The sequence below is a fragment of the Anabrus simplex genome, chromosome 2, assembly GCF_040414725.1.
Source record: "Anabrus simplex isolate iqAnaSimp1 chromosome 2, ASM4041472v1, whole genome shotgun sequence".
In the NCBI taxonomy this organism is placed as follows: domain Eukaryota; kingdom Metazoa; phylum Arthropoda; class Insecta; order Orthoptera; family Tettigoniidae; genus Anabrus; species Anabrus simplex.
The window spans coordinates 534,856,539-534,876,977 of record NC_090266.1 but is presented as its reverse complement, the minus strand read 5'-3'; the positions used below and the strand labels follow the sequence as shown (position 1 = coordinate 534,876,977).

At 36.4% G+C, this 20,439-nt stretch overlaps 1 protein-coding gene across 1 annotated transcript in view; it reads left to right on the top strand.

Moving 5' to 3' along the window:
* The window catches only part of LOC136864208 (uncharacterized), a 644,576-nt gene that overhangs the window by 167,564 nt on the left and 456,573 nt on the right, over positions 1-20,439 (top strand). Inside the window, exons 4-5 of the mRNA XM_067140905.2 lie at positions 11,029-11,190; positions 12,497-12,669. Of these exons, the coding sequence (XP_066997006.2) occupies positions 11,029-11,190; positions 12,497-12,669 (335 nt within the window). The remainder of the gene's footprint in view (positions 1-11,028; positions 11,191-12,496; positions 12,670-20,439) is intronic.

The window sequence follows — 20,439 nt, the reverse complement described above, 5'->3', positions numbered from 1 at the left end:
TCTATTAAATCCTATAAAACTCTAGAGAATATAAAAATCCTTTAAATAAGTTTATTTCAATTTTGGTTAGATTCAGATAAATATTCTGTATTTTGTTGGATATTATATAACTTCGGTTGCAGACAGACGTTTAATTCTCTATATACTTATTTATCTTCTTGTTCTATTAAAGGAGCTTTTCATTATAATTTTACTAAGATAACTATCTTTCTATATATAGTTAAGAAATCTTTAAAGATCTGTTTCTTATTAAAATATTAGCAATAAAAATAGCGTTTTGGATACATGTGTAACTGCTGGTTACTCTTCGGTTCTTTATAATTTTTAATGTATTTTAATACCACTGTTTTATTAAATTTGGTCGCATATTATTTAATAAATATTTTTGTTAATAAATGTATAAATTAATATTTCCTAAAGATATAGCTACTAGAAGTTCCGATGTGGAAATATATATAACCAAAGATAACATACAAGATAAATTATGGTTATTGTTATTTACTTACTTAGATTATAATGTTTACAAAATCTATAATAAAGAAGAAGCGAGCGGTTTAGTTCCTTGGTATCCGAGTAGGGATATTATAATAAAAATTATATAAGATCTTTAGAAGGACTTCCTATAAGATATCACAAAGGGCTTTTGAACTATTTTAAAGAAAACAATATAACTATTCCAGAATTCGGAGTTGTTAAAATTAAACAATAGAATCCATATTCGCTGATAAATTTAGTTGTTTCTTGTATATAATTGGGTAGCAGCTACTTGTTAAAAACTAAACAATAAATACTAATCTTTATTTTTTATTCGGGGTTGCTTTTATTTTATCGGTTTAACTTTAATCTTACAATTAAAATGTATTTTTCTATCCTGTATTTCTTTCTCAAGCCAATAATTAGATACATAACAACTTTCTATATTTTCGAATTTAAATTGAATCTCTCTTTTCCTCTATAATCCATTCTAGATAAACTAGATATAATTAATTCTGTTCCTTCTTCTAAACTTTCTAATCTTTTACACGCGGTTACCTTTACTTTTCCAACAATTTTCCCAATTATTGAGTTATACAAATTATTTCTTTATTTCCTAATGCATCTTAGAATTTGTATTCTTCTTTATTAGGATAAGAATGTTCATTATAATGTTTAGTTGCATTTACCTTTATTTCAATAAATTGTTTTCTACTGGATAAAATATTATTTCTAACCCATTATAAGAGATAAAAACAAATCCTTCTTTCTTTAGATCGTCTCTGTCTTTACTTGTATCTATTAGTTTATTTTTAAGTAAACAGATTTTAATAATGGATGTAGGACTCAGACCAAAAATCCTTAATAAGAGGGTCACACAAGACAAGAAATTATACAGAAAAACTAAAGTTGATGAATTTGGGACTTACCTTAAATCACAATTCAGTTGTTGGATAACTGAAGGGAGTAATGTGGATACACTTTGGGCTAAAATTAAAGGAATCATTTGGGAAGGGGAAAGTGATTTGTACCTGTTAAGAAGTTAAAATGACTTCAGACCCTGTTTATTATACAAGGGAAATAAGAAAATTAAAAAGAAAATGTAGAATAGTAAACAGGAAAATCAAAGAGGGTAGGTAGAATAGAGAAACTAGAAAACAGCTAATGAGGGAACTGAATAGAGTGAAAAAGGAAGCAAAAGAGAATTATATAAATGGCATACTTCAAGAGGGTAATGACCACAAAGGGAAATGGGAAAAGCTGTATTCATATATTAGGTATCAAAAAGGAAAAGGAATCCAAATTCCTACAATGGTGGGAGAAGAGGGTGAACACTATTTAACAGATACTGAGAAAGCGAATCTATTTGGTAGGGAATTCAGAGATTCAGTAGAAGATTGTCAGGAGTTGGAAACAGTAACAGAAGATAGAGAGGGAGAGACACATAGGGAAACAAGAAGCTTCTCATTCACAAATGAAGATATTCTCAGAGAAATCCAACTGCTTTAGCAAGGAAAAGCAGCAGGAAGTGATCAAATTACTGGGCAAGCATTAAAGACATTCGGGTGGTACATAGTGCCTTATTTAAAATTTCTCTTTGACTATGTCCTAACTAATATTTTAATACCAAAAGAATGGAAGGAATTTATAATAATACCAATTTATAAAGGAAATGGTGATAAAAGGAAATCAGAGAACTACAGACCAATCAGCCTGACCAGTATAGTTTGTAAAATACTGGAGAGTTTATTAGCAAAGTACATCAGAGGGATATGTGATGATAAAAATTGGTTCATGAGGAGCCAGTATGGATTTAGAAAGAAATTTTCTTGTGAGGCACAACTGGTGGGATTTCAGCAGGACATATCAGATCAGTTGGATTCAGGAGACCAGTTAGATTGCATAGCCACAGATCTTTCCAAAGCCTTTCATAGAGTGGAACATGGAATATTATTAAAGAAATTGGAGGGAATAGGATTGGACGTACAGGTTATACGTTGGATAAGAACATTTCTAAATTCATGGGTTCAGAAAGTCAAAGTAGGAAATAATATATCACAGGAAGAGAAAGTTTGGAAGGGAATTGCACAGGGTAGTATAATCGTCCGTTACTTTTCCTAATATATGCAAATGATTTAGGGAACAATATAACATCAAAAATAAGATTGTATGCAAATGACATAATTGTTTATAGGGAAATAAATAACATTGAGGATTGTTCAGAATTACAAAGGGACCTTGAGAGTATCCAACAATGGGTTGAAGAAAATAATATGAAGGTTAATGGAGGCAAATCAACTGTTACAACATTTACAAACAGGAGTTTTAAAACGGAATTTGAATGTAATTTGGATGAGGTAGTTATCCCAAAAGATGGCAAGTGCAAATACAGTACTTACGTGTGAAATTTGAAAGTAATTTGCACTGGAAGGGTCATGTTGATGACATTGTTGGGAAAGCATATAGATCGTTACATGTCATAATGGGGGTACTTAAAGGATGCATCAAAGAATTAAAAGAAAAAAGTTACTTAACTATGGTTCGTCCATTATTGGAATATGCAAACAGTGTTTGGGATCCTCACCAAGAATACCTAATAAGAGAAACAGATAGTGTGCAGAGGAAAGCAGCAAGATTTGTAACAGGGGATTTCAGGAGAAACAGTTGTGTATCAGAAATGCTAGAGGAACTTGGGTGGGAAACTTTAAGTAAGAGAAGGGAGAAAACTAGACTTATAGGATTACATAGCACCTATATAGGAGAAGAAGCATGGGGAGAAAACCGTGAGAGGCTTCAGTAGGAAAATAATCATATCGGCAGAACTGACCACAAGTATAAAATTAGAAGGAATTTTAGTAGAAGCGATTGGGGTAAATTTTCATTCATTGGGAAGGGCATGAAGGAGTGGAGCAGTTTACCAGGGGTAGTGTTTGATCCTTTTCCAAAATCTGTACAGATATTCGAGAAGAGAATAAACAGCTACAGGGAAAATAAATGAAATGTTAGAGGGCATTTGACCAGTGCAGGCTATTGTAAATAAAAAAATGTGTGTGAAAAAATTAATTCCATCGCCTGGTCCATGGAGTTTGGACAGCCAAAGTAGGGGACTGCCTGTAGGGGTGAAGTACAGTGGGGACTTCGAGGGCCCTGGGGCCGCTACGGTAGCTGTGAAGGCCCTTCAGGAACTCCGAAAAGTGGTGGCAAAAGGGGCTCTGGTTAAGACGCAGCAGGTCGTTATGCTACTTAGGTTCCAAAATGGGTAAAAAAAGTATTAAATGCAATGTAAAGTTTAATCTTATACCAGTTGCATAGTATTATTTGAAGTAATTCCACATACTGTATATGAGTTGACTATGTTTGTAAGTATAGGAAATATTATAAGTAGAATTTTGTAAACAATATAAATTTATTAAGGATGACCTGTTTGTTTAATAGAAAAAATTGTTAGCGTAAATTGTATAGTATTGTATTTTAGAAAAAATTTCTTCTTCTCTTGTTAATTTAAAATTTAGTGCTTGACAATAATGTATTTTAGTGTACCATTTGCCACCGAGGTAGACACCTCATTTGCGAATAAAGATTTTGATTTGATTTTGATTTTTACGCATAATGTTCCAACGTATGGAAAATTATTTTTAATATTTACTACAAAAGCATATATATTATAAATGCAATTGTTTATATCTAAGTCTATCCAACGTTTGTTAAAATGACCTCGTAATTCTTCTTCTGTTTCTTCTATTTGTTGTTCTTTTTCCAGTTCTTTCGTATATTCCTTTTGTATAGATCTTGTTTGCTCCAAATAAGAGAATTTCCGTTCTTGTATTACTGTATTTTATAGTTGTTGTTCTCTTTTCTTATTAGACTGTAAATATAATATTTTTGTACCGGGAGGTACACCTCAACTCCGCACATTTAAAAGAAGTGCCTTAGGGAACTCTATCAAACAAAACGTGAAACAGCTGCGGTATGAAGTTGGAACATTGACCAGAAGAGGTCACTATTGAATTATTGAGTAATGTGTTATTTTGAAGTTGCCTAAACTGACTGGATTTATTTGTTTTGTTTTGGTTTTCGTCAATAAGTTGGAACTTTTCTCCATAGACGTCATTACAAAAAATGTGAGGTAATGCACTCTGGAGCAAGGTAGAAGAATTAGTGATTTAAAGAAGTTTTATGTTTATATGTTTTCACAACTAAACTAACTTTCATTTATTTCTAAATTTCAAGGTTTGCAACTCTTCCTTCTCATTCCGCCAGCTTTTGAATCTGGCCAATCACAAATTTCCTGTAATTATTTTCCAACCAATAATAGCTTCTTGTACCTTTTGAATTTGTCAATAAAATTAGAGGGTGTGTCTGGATTTAGTCCAGAACCCTCTCGAATCATCCCCTCGGGTATATGGGCTGCGGCTTTTCAAGCTACCTTGTCTTATTGATCGTCGTCTTACTGTGTGTATGTGTTAAGACAGGAGGCGGAGCGCCTCATTCTTCGCAAAGGCAGTGGTAATGGCCACCGTTTATATTTCTGTAGCCACGAACCTACTACGCTGGCGTAGCAGGGGGAGAGGTGATACTCCCACGTGGCGCGTCCCAGGTGGCGGATAGGGGGGCTCTAATCAGCTTGCCGGCGGACTTGAGGGAAATAAAATACTTCTCGCGGACCAAGCACGCACATGTAGAATACACCCGCGGTATGCCCTGCCTGTTGTAAGAGGCGACTACAAGGGGCCCAAGGGGCTCTCAACTTGGGAGTGTGGATTGGCGACCACGGGGCCCTTAGCTGATATCTGGCATTGCTTCCACTTACATGTGCTAGGCTCCTCACATTCGTCTATCCTGTCCGACCTCCCTTGTTCAACTCTTCCTTTCCGACCCCGACGGTATTAGAGCATTCAAGGCCTAGGGAGTCTTTCATTTTCACGCCCTTCGTGGCCCTTGCCTTTCATCGTCCGTTAATTCATTGTTCGAAGTGACGGATTCCTTCTTTCTTCTTTTTTCTCTCTCTACCCCCTGTGGGCGGGGGACGCAGGCGATAAATGCACCCACGGTATCCCCTGCCTGTCGTGAGAGGCGACTAAAAAGGGCGACCAAGGGATGATTGAATTATAACCAACAAACTACTTTTGATTCGTACCATCACACGGGGAACACCATGGGTTGCCTGTACTTGCGAGTAGTACCACTATATTAGGTACGAAAGAGGTTTGTGATTAGTAGCAGCAATGAGTTGGTTCTCGTGTGGTTTTCCAGTACCCGTGAGTCGTACCCATGTGAGCAACACCGCGGGTCTGGGCGTTGCCTGTTAGTTGTACCACTATATGAGCGACACCGTGGGTCTGCGTTGCCTGTGATTAGTACCCATTATGTGAGGAACACCACTGGAATACCGGCACCCGTGACTAGTACAGCTAGGTGAGGAACCTCATCGGTTTGCGTTGGCTATGAGTGGCACCATTGTGTGAGAAACACCATAGGTCTGCGGTACCTGTACTTGTGAGTAGTACCATCATGTGTGGAACACCGTGAGTCTTCGCTACTTTTGATTAGTACCCAACATGACAATACCATGGTTCTACTTTACTAGCGATAAGTACCATTCTGAGGGGCCTTTGACCTGGATTTTGGACCCCTTTAGACATCAAGCATCCTCGATTCAGGGTTGTGCTTTAGAAGTGGTCTCTTGGTCAGTAATACTATTATTTATGGTCTTTTTTGAGCCGGATCCACTGGGTTTTATGTTTTTTTTGTTTTTTCGGGTTCATGTTCATCCATTCATTCTTCATAACATTTTTTATTTTGGTCAGTGGATGTTTTTGAACTTTTTGTTTGTCATTTCATTTCGTACCATTAGGGGCCGATGACCTCGTTGTTAGGCCCCTTTAAACAACAAACATCATCATCATCATATTTCTCTAGCTACTTCCGCAGACTTACACGATGGGAAGGTTCTAATTTCTAACTATGTAACTACCTGTTTTCTAAAATGTAAACCTTCTTTCGGCTAATGTAAAATTTCATAAAGACCTAAATTGTAAATCGGGGATAGAGAGTGCGTTACCCTCTCGAGTTCCCCTTCAATTTGTTTTGAGGTGACTACGATTTTGTAACTGTTTATCCTTTCTGTAAAGCATTAGATTAACCTTCATTCTAGCCCAATTAGGGTTTTATACTTAATTTTCTAGGAGCGCAAGCGTACGCCTCCATACATTTTGTGTTCGGGCCAGTAATTTAACCTGTTCTTCTTTCCATGACGCCCCACTATTTTGGGTAATAGATACCCCCTATGTACTAAAATTGTAGCTTGGGCTTAGAGAGGCCAGAATTTCGTAAGTTTTTTTGGTGTAATGTTGCTTTGAGCGGGCTGTAAGAAATTGGGAGCCAGTCTCCTTTGTTGAATTCGGAGAGACTGTAAATTCTTTCTGCTTTTTGTGTAATATTGAGGGGTGCCTGTAAATAATTAAAACTAAGATAGTACAATCATAGTTAATAAGTTTGTTTCTTACTTCTTGGTTCTCTGGTAAACGAACTTGTATCCCAGTTAATTTTTTCGTATTTTTGTTACCCTAATAGACATATTGTAATAGATCTTTAAAAACAAGACAACAAATATTTTGTAACGAATCTGTTAAATTTTCCCACATTTTAGCGAGGGGAACAGAATAAAAGGGTGTGTTTTTGAAATATTCTCTCGAGTTTTCTATTAATTCTAAACAAACTTGTATTGGATTCATTTCTTTTATTCGTCGGAAATTTTCGTTCGTATAATATTATAAATTGTTGCTCCCAATCCTGTAATACCGTTTCCTTTACCTAATTTAGAAGAAAATATCGATTTTAATCTTTTATCTGGACAATTTAGAAAGTCTATAATATGGTTTTCGAGCTGTTTGTTAACTCCTGGGCTTGTTAATTGGCAAATAAATTGATTATATATTTTTACTCTACAATTAGAATTTAAGCAATTTAGACAATCTTTTCCAACAAAATTACTATTATTAACTACTTCATTACAATCTGCTTTATATTCTCCTTGCATTCGAGAATTAAAATTATTTATAAAATATTTGCTCATTTCTTCTTTGTTAAAAATACCTCTAAAATCTTTTGTTAAGTCTAAATCTAAGAGATAATAATGTTCTCTGTTAAGTTCTTTTAAAATATATGGTATTTTTGTTAAAAGGGTATTTATTTTTTTATCTGCGAATTCTATTTTATATAGAATAGCAACTGGATTCGAGTATTTTTATTTATAATATCTATATCATTTTAAAAATCTGTTTAACACCTTTAATTGTTTGTGTATTGCAATTTATTAAATGTGGTGTTTTTGCTTTAACGCCATGTCTTGCTAAATTAAAATTAGAGAACTTACTTCTTAGATAACTATTAAAGGAACCACATGCCTCTTTTCTTACGAGAAATTTTCCATTTTTTAATTCTCCTTGGTTCCTACCTTCGCTATCTGTAGAATCTGTAATTTTAACAGCCATAATATTATCGTAAAAAGGTTCTGTAATTGATTTAAATTATTGTAATTTTTGTTCTCCGTTTGTGTAATTAATATCTCCAATATATGTAATTAGATTAGAGTTATTTAAATTTTCCGTAAGTAGCCATAATCCAAATCTTTCGTTGGTTGGTTTTGCTTTATTGCTTAATAACTCTGCAAGATAGTATTTATTTCTTGCAGTAGAATTTCTCTTTTCAACTTCCATTTATTCGTTCGTTCGTAATCTGTTTACCCTCCAGGGTCGGTTTTTCCCTCGGACTCAGCGAGGGATCCACCTCTACCGCCTCAAGGGCAGTGTCCTGGAGATCCCGACTTTGGGTCGGGGATACAACTGGGGAGAATGGCCAGTACCTCGCCCAGGCTGCCTCACCTGCTATGATGAACAGGGGCCTTATGGAGGGATGGGAAGATTGGATGGCACAGGCAAGGAAGAGGGAAGGAAGCGGCCGTGACCTTAAGTTAGGTACCATCCCGGCATTCGCCTGGAGGAGAAGTGGGAAACCACGGAAAACCACTTGCAGGATGGCTGAGGGAGGAATCGAACCCACCTCTACTCATTTGACCTCCCGAGGCTGAGTGGACCCCGTTCCAGCCCTCGTACCACTTTTCAAATTTCGTGGCAGAGCCGGGAATCGAACCCGGACCTCCGTGTGTGGCAGCTAATTACGCTAACCACTACACCACAGAGGCGGACAACTTCCATTTATTACGGAGAAAAAAGTACTTCGAATATTTTTCGAAACTTTTGCTAACTTGTATTTGTTAGAACTTTTAAGGAAGCCTGCAAAAATAGAGGTATTGAAATTGGGTAGTTGAAAGCAAAGCAAGGTGCTTTTCGTACCTATATGAGTTAATTAGTGTTTGTTTTCATTTCTTAAATAACTTTTTTATATATAATAATTTTTAATATTTGATTAATATAATGCGCTTATTAATACAAAGTTCAAATAAGTAAAAGAAGCATCTTGCTTTGCTTTTGGCTACCTCATATAGGTACGAAAAGCACTGCACTATGCTATCAAATACCAAGGTTTTAACTACCTCAGATCGGCAAGGAAAGCACTGCACTATACTATCAATTACCAAAGTTTCAACTACCTCAGATAGGTAAGAAAAGCGCTGCACTATACTATCAAATACCAAGGTTTCAAGTACCTCAGATAGGTAAGAAAAGCACTGCACTATGCTATCAAATACCAAGGTTTCAACTACCTTTGGGAAAAACTGGTTTTTATTTTATTTTTTAATTTTATAGAAATATTAACTTTTGTGATTTTTACTAAAATAGGCATTTTTTATTATTTTTACTAAAATTTTGAAGATTTTTACATTTTGTAGAAATATTAACTTTTGATATTTTTCCTTATAAATGGGTGATTTGGGTGAAATTCTGAGAAAAAATACGCAAAATTATGTGTGATTTATTAAAGTTGTAGGTGCCCCAGAATCCGCAAAATACACCTACTTTCATTCATTCAATTCACTGATTTTTACGTTAGGTTAATTAATAGGTCAAACACTACCTTTTGAAATGAAGAAATCAGTCTGCTAGGAAAAGGCTTCAAGTTCAACTGCCATGAACATCATACTTAAAATAACATAAAGGAAATTGTCAGTGACGTAGAAAGTGCCTACGAAAACGTACCTGTATCACAGAGAAAAATAAAAAATGTAGTCACCAAATAAGCCTAAAAATAATTAGATATGGAAAATCCGTTAAACAATCGAATTATGCAACTGAATACTCGGCCTTGAAACAATTAATAACGTATAGTTTTTGAAACCACAATCACATTCACTGGGCTAAGATATAGGAATGACATTCTTGTACAATTTGTTAACAGTTGACGGACGATGAATGCCAAACTGTATATTTTCAGGAAGACTCGGCAACCGAGTATACGGCTAACGTGTCATTAAGGTTAATTGAGGAAATTTTCGACAACAGGGTAATTAATAAAACATTGTGCCCCAGATCTTACGGTTTGCGGTTTTTTATTTGTGGGGGAAATTTAAATATTAGGTTTATGCAACACACCCTCACACTCTAGATGAACTTAGCCTCAATTTCTGCCGTGATATTTTGTTTTTCTCAGTTGATGATCTAATGCGTATGCATGAAAATTTTGAAGACGTGTAAGACAAGTTCAAGAAAAGATACTTAAATGAACGTTGTAGGTTGTAACAGAAGTAATATAACGTATTTCGCACGACATTACATTGGTCATCAGAATTAATTGCTTTGTGTTCAGTGGAGTAACAAGTATAACATAAGTATATTGCAGACAAATAAATATAATTTGCATTAGTGAACATTTTGGTTCAATTATTCCGATTGTTTTACTTTACATTTTTCTTAATATGTGAATATCGTGCTGATTCCTTTGTGTGCTGGAGCTTGAATACCGTCACAGATATTATCCGATACTAACTCTAAACTTGTTAGTTCATTAGCAGAACGTTTAGTTTAGTATGGTCGAATATTGTCACGTGTGTTCCCGTGATAACGTTCCTGGCACGTATTTTGAACGAAGAAATACGACAAACCAGCTTGCGAAATCCCTCTAGTTTTTACTATAAAAACCGAATGAGTGAATTATAGCTAACGTGCTGCCTTGAACAATCATTTCCTTTCTTTACAAATGTGCACCTTTTGATAGCATGAAACCGAATTATGTTAACTTTGATAGTTTTCCATCAGAATTTAATAAAAACTAGTCTATTAGATGTTTTGTAGGTTTTACAGCATATCCTAAGTGCTCTTTCTGGCAGTTTCCTGCTGACGGGTATTATTGCCGACGTACGTGAAAAATTTCAGTCAAATTCGGTTAGTAACATATTATCTCTGAAGCATTTTGCAAACACAATCATTTAAATGTGGAGAATTGACAGTAAAATCTTCACTTGACGTATTCTTTGATGTATCTGCACTCATGTGCAGTTAATGCTAATTAAAGGCGAAAATTGTGCCTGATATTGCCTGCTGTTATTTTAATGAGTAAACACATATTAATTTCTATTGGGTGTATTTTGTGTTTCAGTGTGCCGTTCATGGAGAACAGTACATAATGTTTTCCAACTCTCAAAAGAACATGTTGTGCGTTAATTGTTTCCGAGACACTCCAGCGGAAGCTAGACTGCACTGCGTCGATATTGATACGGCGTACACCCAAGGCTGTAAGAAGCTAGACAGGGCAGTTGTGGTAGGTTTATATAACTATTTTTGTAACATTTCATAAAACTAGAACATTTTTGATACTCCTGCTAGAACAATAATAATTTTTATATTTCTATTATTTTAGATATCCGTTGGATTATTGTTCATGGAAGGATTAATGAGTGCTAATAATTACTGTGTATCGGGAAAAATACGGCATACTCCAATACTCGGTTAGTTTTGCGTACAGAAGAAATATTCCTTTATGTGAATAATTCTTATCTCAAACTGAGTCGTGGTTAAAACAGTTTCACAGCAGTTACGTAATCGTGTGCACATGAATGTGACCAGAAAACAGAAGGTTCTCAACACTGTTTAAAAAGTGATTAAAGCATTAGATTGTAGATCAATTTGTTTTTCTGCTAGTAGGCATGAATCCTAACTGAACAATAAAGAATAGGGCGAGGTTTAAAATTTGTGGTTGGCAGAAAATAACTGAACACACTGTGAGAAGGACATGTTGTAAGAATTTAAGAAACAATAACTCATTCTGAAAAGGTAGTTACAGGGTGATTATAAAAAGCTACTGTAGGTAAATTTCTCCAGTTGAACGATATACCGGAAGATTTTCTACCATCCAAATTCAAGTTCTTCAAATTATCTTCATATTTCGCTTTTAACAATGCGAAAGTTAATTCTTAACCCGAGGGATGGATTCATCAAATGTGTCCACGTTGATCATTGAAAAGTGTATGTCTATTGCTTTGAATCGGGATTTCAAATTGTCAGAACAAATTATAAGACGAAATTCCTTAGTTATGTAAATTAATCCCTTTTTACGAATCCGACGATATGTAACGTGCATGTACGTTTCTAGCTCCAGCTGGGACTTCTGATGGAATATCTAAATTAAAACTGTAATCCATGATTATAATTGTTATCCTCCTCTCGTCATCGTTATCATTATCATTTTAGCTTAGACAATATATTTTAATTAATTTTGTAGCATAATATAATATACAATATTTACAGTATGAAATACATTGCAGATTGTGAATTTCATCAGTGAGAGAAGTGTATGAACTGCCAACGTAATTATTTTCAACATTCTCAGTTTCAGAATTTTGCGTATTTATTCTTTGAATTTATGTTTAGTATGTTCTTTTCCAATTTATTTTTTGTTACATCTATTGCACTATTATTTTCTTGTCACGCATGGGTGCTTCTTTCATATACAGTAGAAGAACATTGTGACGAAATTGATTATTTTTGTTATTAATTTATTTGTTAGTGCTCTTTTCTGTAAGTTCAGAAATATTTTTCTATTTTCTATATCCATATGTATGTTTCAGTCCGTGTGTGACCTCCAAAATTCTGTTCGTGAGGGTCTTCTTATGTTCAAGAATTTGTTAGAGGAACTTCGGCACAATATGGAAATGGAGAAACACACAATCAACAGTTTCTGTCAAGGAATGCAGGAAGCGATTGCGAAAACTCATGCTAATATGATAATGGAGGTCCAGAGGTAAATATTCTCTGTGAATTATTAGAAGTTCGTACTAAAATACTGCAATAGACTGATGATAGTACCGTACCTACTTTCATTGTTCTACTTCATCGGTCGCTCTGTTATTTCCTGGTATGTCCATACTATGGTTTCCACAGTATTCTGAGTATTTATAATCTCGACAATTTGCAGAAACAAAATGAGATGTATGCCATAAACGTGTATGTCATGTTTCAAATGTTAAGTGATCTATTTCGTTTGCACTAGCGGTTTTCAGTCCATGAAAAGAAATAGAACAGTTTTATCATAATGGAACTAAGGGTATTTGAAGTATATTATAAACCAATAATGCAATAGTGTTGGATCGTGTGTTATTTGCAATGAACTATCAAAAAAATTGTATAAGTTCTAGAATAACCCACTAGTATTTTTATATGCTCTCCGCTACAAACTGTATTTCGATTTGTACGACGTTGGATTTCTCATATTCTTCATGGTATCATAGAATATCAGACACACGTGAGGCGATGAGGAGGGATGGTAGTTTCCTCGATGACATTATATTTTCCTGAGATTGTTAACTCGATAATTTTTTTTACCATCCATGAGATCTCGTACATTAAGCTTCACCGGCTGGTATATAATATTGATATTTAATAGATAACACGATTCAGATAATGGATTGAGAGAGGCTAAGAAGTTACCTTTAGTTTCACGTATTTGACATAATTGGAGAACATTGCAATAATTTTCATAATCAGCACTTATTAGTCATTTACTTTTTTATTTATTTATATATGCATTTGAAGGGTCCAAGGGAATAACTTGGCAACTCCTTTTTTCTGATTTTTCGTTTTTGGTTCGTGAATGTTGCTCCCAATGAGGTCTACATGATGGAAAATTGTCGAGGAAAACAACATGATAAGTCCAGAGATATTGAACAAATAAAAATACCTATACAGGGGATAAACTTGTTAAACGCCTCCTGAACAGGGAAAGAACTCCACTCATATGTTTCATTTGTGCCCGGCAGTGTCGCTGACAACAGGCCTGAGTCAGTAACCCACTAATTTCCTTTGGTTATTTGTTGCTTTCATGTTGTGGTGCTTGTGTTTCCAATGACCAGAAGTATTGTAGTGACCAGCCGTACATTATTTGGTGTTTTTTCATTACTATGTTCAACGATCAATGGGCCGAAATCTCAGCAAGAAGAATAGAAATGCAGTTTAGGCTAAGCAATTTTCTAGGTTGATTAAGGTTTCCAGGTACAGGTTCAAGTGTGCGCGAGAAAGCATGTGACATGGTGGAACATTAATAACCGCTGTAGTCGCCACGATTTTCAATGCAAGCATGCATACTTGCAAGCATTTTGTTGGTAAGATGATCTTCATGGACTTGAATCATTTCTCAGTATGCACCAAGTGGTGGAGAAGTCTAAATATAGTAACCTTCTTTGTTTTGTCCTCCACATGAGTCACAAACACTTCCAGTACTGAAACATTTTTGTCCAAATAATTATAAACAAAATGGTGGGAAAACGAAGAGACTTCATCACTCCTCTTTTTATCTACAGTCTGGGGATACATGTAGAAAACACTCTCACCGCTGGATAAAACATGGAAATTGAAAGCATAAACAGATAATAATGTATTTTGTAATACACGTCATTGGTTGTTATGTTTGAGCGAGAAGTTTTTACAAAAAATCCATACAGATTGCTTCCTTACTTTCGCTCTGTCGGCTACTTCTCTTGGCAGATGTCTTTCTGTCGTAAAATGCCTTTGCTTTCCTGGGATGTACTTCATGATCTATATCAATCCTGTGAAGGTATTTCTGTAATTGTATCTTATTTTCATAATTTCACTCTTTTGCAATTTGTACTTCCAGGTTCTTCATTGTGCTACGTATTTGTCACATGAGCTACAGGTATCACATCTCAGATATCCGAAGGAAATGTGGAAATCGCGTTTTAAAATTGTGCGATATGTTTTGTAACTAATATTACGCTCATTTGGGTATGTAGCCTTAAACATGTTAAACATTTATTGAAATATTTAGCTCATGTGGTAAGAATATTTTCTGGAATCATTTAGGCTGTAGTGACTACCACGACCTTTAAAAGATTTGAGATGGTTACGAACAGAATGTAGTGTTTTGTCACTTATTTTATGAGGTCGATTATGATGTTATTATCTTCTGGACCTCTGTTGAGGAAGCCAGGCTCTGTCTGTCACAAGTCAGAACCAATGGCGTGTGATAGAGGAGTAACACCTCTTTAAAAAATCTTTGGGTCGCCTGCCCCGGCCAGTAGTACCTTGTAAGGGGCCCTAACTAGGCTTAGAGTAAAGACCTCAACGGGAGTGAAGGCGGAAATAAAATTTGTTGGTACGGTGGAACTGGTGGAAGGGGCACCTGGCAACTGAGGTTAACAGTAGCAACCTACTGCCCTGTAGGAATAGGAGGGATCCTCAAAGGCTAAGGGACCATTACCGATAGAAAAGGAAGCCATCCAACAAGCTGTGAATGGACAGACCCCCTGTTGGTTGTGCGCAGGGGTGACTTCTCGGCCATGTAAAAAATAAGTAGTCACGAAAATGTCGAACCTAATCTTAGCTGAATAACCCATATAATTTGTTGATAACTGTAGATAGGATGTACACCGACCTGCATACCTCGCAATTGTTGACGACATGGTAGCTGTTTGTGATGCAGATCGGGCCAGTGGTGGTCTATGACGATTCCCCTGCATTGATATTATGTGTTTTTAAGTGCCGCATCATCCCACAAGTATTTCTGCCAACGTATTTTACTTCTTTTGAATAAACAACACAGCGGACTGTGTTAAGTGGCATCTCTTGAAAATAACCGACATCCACGACTTATATTGCGTTTCGGACATCGTCTTAAAGTTGTCGCGTACAATCAATTAGACACAATTACACTTTGCATCGTCATATACCGAAGTACCTAATTATGATTCGAATACTCTATAACATTGTAAGGAATTATTTCCTCGTCATCAAAATATCGGTAAACACAAGCATTCGTGATATGGTATTGAATGTGGGGTCTGATAAGGATGCACACCTACCTGTCTAAAGAATTGGAGCAAACTCAGGCATTTCAGATTACACGTTCTACTCATGCGTGATGGAGGTTGCATATGCAGCAAGTCGCATATTGCCCCGTCTCGAGTTCGCATAATGCACGCCTCTAATATCCAGATAGGTGTACCTGCAGTGGACGTCAGTTTCTGTACTTAGCCTACTCATTCGTGTACTTACTGCTGCGTACAATGCCAGAATGCGTATCGTTTATAATTATGTTATACTGCGTCAAAATAGACCTCGGTAGAAATGAACGTCCTAGTCGCTTGTTGATACGTATTAACGGAATGGTGAAGGCCCGTGGTTGGCTATTCGCATACTCGACACAAACAACATTCACCTCCGACTACCTGTAAGCCTACGGAACGCTGCTCGCCACACAATACGGGGACGACGCTCTCGAGATCTCTCAAAATTTCTCGCGAGAAATGGTGCCTGCGCTAGTCGCGAGAAATCTCGAGACCTCGTATCGGACTGTCCATCACTACTGTGTACACTTTCCAGGTCTTTCTCCCACCGTCGGGAGGTCTCCAATGAGATAATGTAGAGGCGGAGATGGCGGGCCTTGCACACCTGGCTCTTTCCTGAACGGTTCGTCGTCTGGCGAGTGTGTGGGATCCTAACTCGATGATGTCACTCACAGCCGGGATCGTGCAAATTTGTTCCTCCTAAGGTCTTACAATGAAATGGCGGGCATCGTTACGTACAGGATAGTTATCCCAGAAAGTGATTTCATATCCTGGGATGTAATTAAAGTAGGCATAGTAGACATTGTTAGAAGTTTCTTGTGCTGATATTAGATTTTATTACCTCATTGCTTAGCAACTTTTACTTAATTTTACGTCAATATATTTTTTCGTTATAAGCCACAAACCCAAAATTTGTTAAATTTCTTATTGTTTAATTTCACTACAGGAGGACTTTCGATTGCTTTATATGAACGTAAATAACAACTGTTTTATCACTGTTTATTATTAGGTTATAATTCTAAACCAGGAATTTAGAATTTTGCATTTCTGATAATGTCCGCTGCAACAATACATTTCTTTGTGATACAATAAAATATTCTTGAGTCATTCGTAAGCAACACCTGTTTTGTACAGCTAAGTGACTTATCACGAGGCTCGTAAGTGGAACTAGTACCCTATGCTTGGATAGAAGATGTGATACAAGCGAGCACGGAGACATACAGTTTTCGTAAGGTATTCCATGGTATATCTGTACTTACTTGCTGCAATTGGTCCTCTTGATCAGTGTTTCGCAACCGTTTTCTACTCACTACTCACGGCACACCCATGACTCGACCCGGCAGAACAAAATATTTCCCCCCTCAAAAACGTAAACACGTAATGTCATCAAATAATTATTAAGTTATTTTTATTATTGCCATTATTATTTTTATTATTATTATTAAAACTGAATTTTCGCGACCCCTCAACCAGTCCAAAATATGATATAATTATTCTTCCTCTTCCTGTTTTTCCCCAACTGGTGAGCGCTTGGAACCAACCTGTCTACGGCATCGAAACACTGAACCTACACTAGGGGTTATGGGATGGGAACGATTTCGTTCGACAGTAGGAGCACTCTCATCGCTATCCCATGAACCTTGATAGCGGATTTGTACGACAGACTAGTAATTGAAAGGGAGTATTTGTTTTCCAACAGCATAACGCTCGTATTTATACCGCTGCTTTCCCCCAACGTGCTCTACAGCGTGTCAACCAGTTTCCTTGACCTGCGAGATCACCGGACTTTTCACCCATTGAGCACATGTGGGACATTATGTGACGACAAATCCAGCGTTATCCAGTACCAGCATTAACCGTTGCTGATCTCAGTGACCAAGTGCGAAAGGTGTGGAACCCCATCCCACAAAATGACATACTTCACCTGTACGACACAGTGCTTGCAAGTACGCATGCTTGCATTGAGAATCGTGGCGACTATAGCGGTTATTAATGTGCTACCATGTCACATGCCTTCTCACGCACACTTGAACCTGTGACCTGGAATCATTAATCAAATATGCTACCTAGAAATTTGCTTAGCCTAAATTGCATTCCTCTGATGTAATGTCTTCGTTGTGCTCGGATTTTATTTCCACTTGTGTGCAATGGTCGTATCACAATTGGTTATATCCAGTTCACATTTGGGTCTCTTGAAACTCAGGGATTGTCCAGTATATTTCTGGATTTTGAGTCTAAGTTTTTGTTGTACTTTTTTCTCTGCAATGAATTCGCTGGAAATCGCCACACAGAAGTCCATAAGAATTGTCCTTTTAATACAATTCTGAAACTTTTGAATAAATTAAATACATATACTTTGGATATCTTTTTCATGAATCAAACCAACTTTGAATTAGCGTGTGATACTTTCCTATAATACACATACTGTTAAATATTATCTCCGTTTTTCTGTACATGCCTGATTTCATTCTTCTAGTTGTTCCTTTATTTATCTTCTTCTGTTTCAATCAACAGTTTTTAAATGACCTATAAATTAAACATCTTATTTCTCTTTTTAGAATATTATTTTGCATACTGTGTCATGTTTATTAGCCGGCCCCGTGGTGTAGGGGTAGCGTGCCTGTCTCTCACTCGGAGGCCCCGGGTTCGATTCCCGGCCAGGTCAGGGATTTTTACCTGGACCTGAGGGCTGGTTCGAGGTCCACTCAGCCTACGTGATTAGAATTGAGAAGCTATCTGACGGTGAGATAGCGGCCCCGGTCTAGAAAGCCAAGAATAACGGCCGAGAGGATTCGTCGTGCTGACCACACGACACCTCGTAATCTGCAGGCCTTCGGGCTTAGCAGCGGTCGCTTGGTAGGCCAAGGCCTTTCAAGGGCTGTAGTGCCATGGGGTTTGGTTTGTTGGTGTCATGTTTATTTCGTACTCGTTTTAAGACTAAGACTGTATAATTTAACTGCACAACTGAATGTGTTACTTTGTGTTTGGCACCACTGTAATATAATTATTATTGTAGTAACTATATTTTTATTGTATTACCATTTTTCTCTTGTTTGTGTAGTTCATTGTATTCTTTGTATTGTCTTGTTTTTTCAGTTTATATTTAATAGTGTAATTATTTATTGTACTGTACTTTATATTGTGAACATAGTAATGGGGCGAAAGCCTGTTATGGTAATCATTCAATAAATAAATAAATAAATAAATAAATAAATAAATAAATAAATAAATAAATAAATAAATAAATAAATAAATAAATAAATAAATTAATTAATTAATTAATTAATAATAACGGCGAGTGAACTCCGAAGAGGCCTGGTGCATGTCTTACGAGTTGACGCTGATTAGGCGACCTGCGCATCTGTGAGGATGAGGTCTTACCTATGATATATTCTAGATGAAGATGGAACATATACCCAGCTCTCGAGCCATTGAATTCAACAATCAAGGTTAAAATCCCCGACCCGGCCGGGTATCGAACCCTGGACCCTCTTTACCAAAGGCCAGCACGCTAACCATTCAGCCATGGAGCCGTACCGTAATATGGTTAGTGCATATGGAGAAGTGTGTATTGGGACAAATTCAAATACCCAGTCTCCGAGCCAGATTTCAAGATTCGTCGTTCAGATTATCCAGTGAACATAGACATGGCAATGTGTTACCGAATCTTGTAGTTGTTTAACAATTAGCTTGTATCAACCTCTGAAAGTTCACCCAAATTTAATGTTGTAGATTCAGTATATACAGAACTTTCGTAGTAATAAAATTAATACTGGCTGAAAAGGAGATAAATAGATTGTGGCCTAGTCTTGTGTCTGTGTGTTTAGTTTTCATGTCCTGGGTTTTGAATTCGAAAATTAGTGAGTTAGTATGTTAAGTATTGAATCTAAATAGGATTCGTACTTAATTGAGGGAACGTCATTCTTCATCGTCAAATGATATTAAAGTAAATTAAAATTGTATCCATGCCCAACATTTCTTGGTTTCTGAAATTTCAGTTTTCATGTGCATGTGTTCGCAATCTTGTACTGACCTTCAGCCGTCGCTGCTTAGAAAATAAGAGAATCGAAAGTAAAAGAGAAAGGAGAAGACAAACACACAGTAACTTCATATGGAATATGCTACCTTTCCGCCCTCTTATAGTACATTGGCTAGGTAATAACTATTCCAATGTGAAACGCTTTCCTTGCATGGAGCCCGGTGAATGGGAGAATTTCACTCTATGACTAATAAGCGGAATATGATTTGTTTGCTCTGGCTGTATCGACTGTAGCCATTAGAGTTTTAAATAAGTTTATTTGGCATTTACAAGTAGCCATAGAGCCAGCAAAACATAATATACAGTACGTAGGGACACGTACCCCTAACTTCGCCAGTTAAAATAAACCATATATATCTATCTATCTACCTAAATTGCATACTATATACACGGTGTTTAAATAAAGGTGCCCGATATTGCAACAGGGGTTGGGATTTGTTGAAACGAAATGTTCCTATGAACATATTGTACCGTTCCTGTCCTCAAAATTATGTCAGACTGAATGGTAAGTGCGCGTGGTAACCGTTCGTAATAAAAATGGGCGATGCAAACAAAAGTAACCTCCAGATGAGGTAAATACCAATGGTATATAGACAGGATCACGGATACATAACTATGTGAATAAGAAACATAAATGGGGCAAAGTAGATTTATTAACTAAAAGCATTAATAT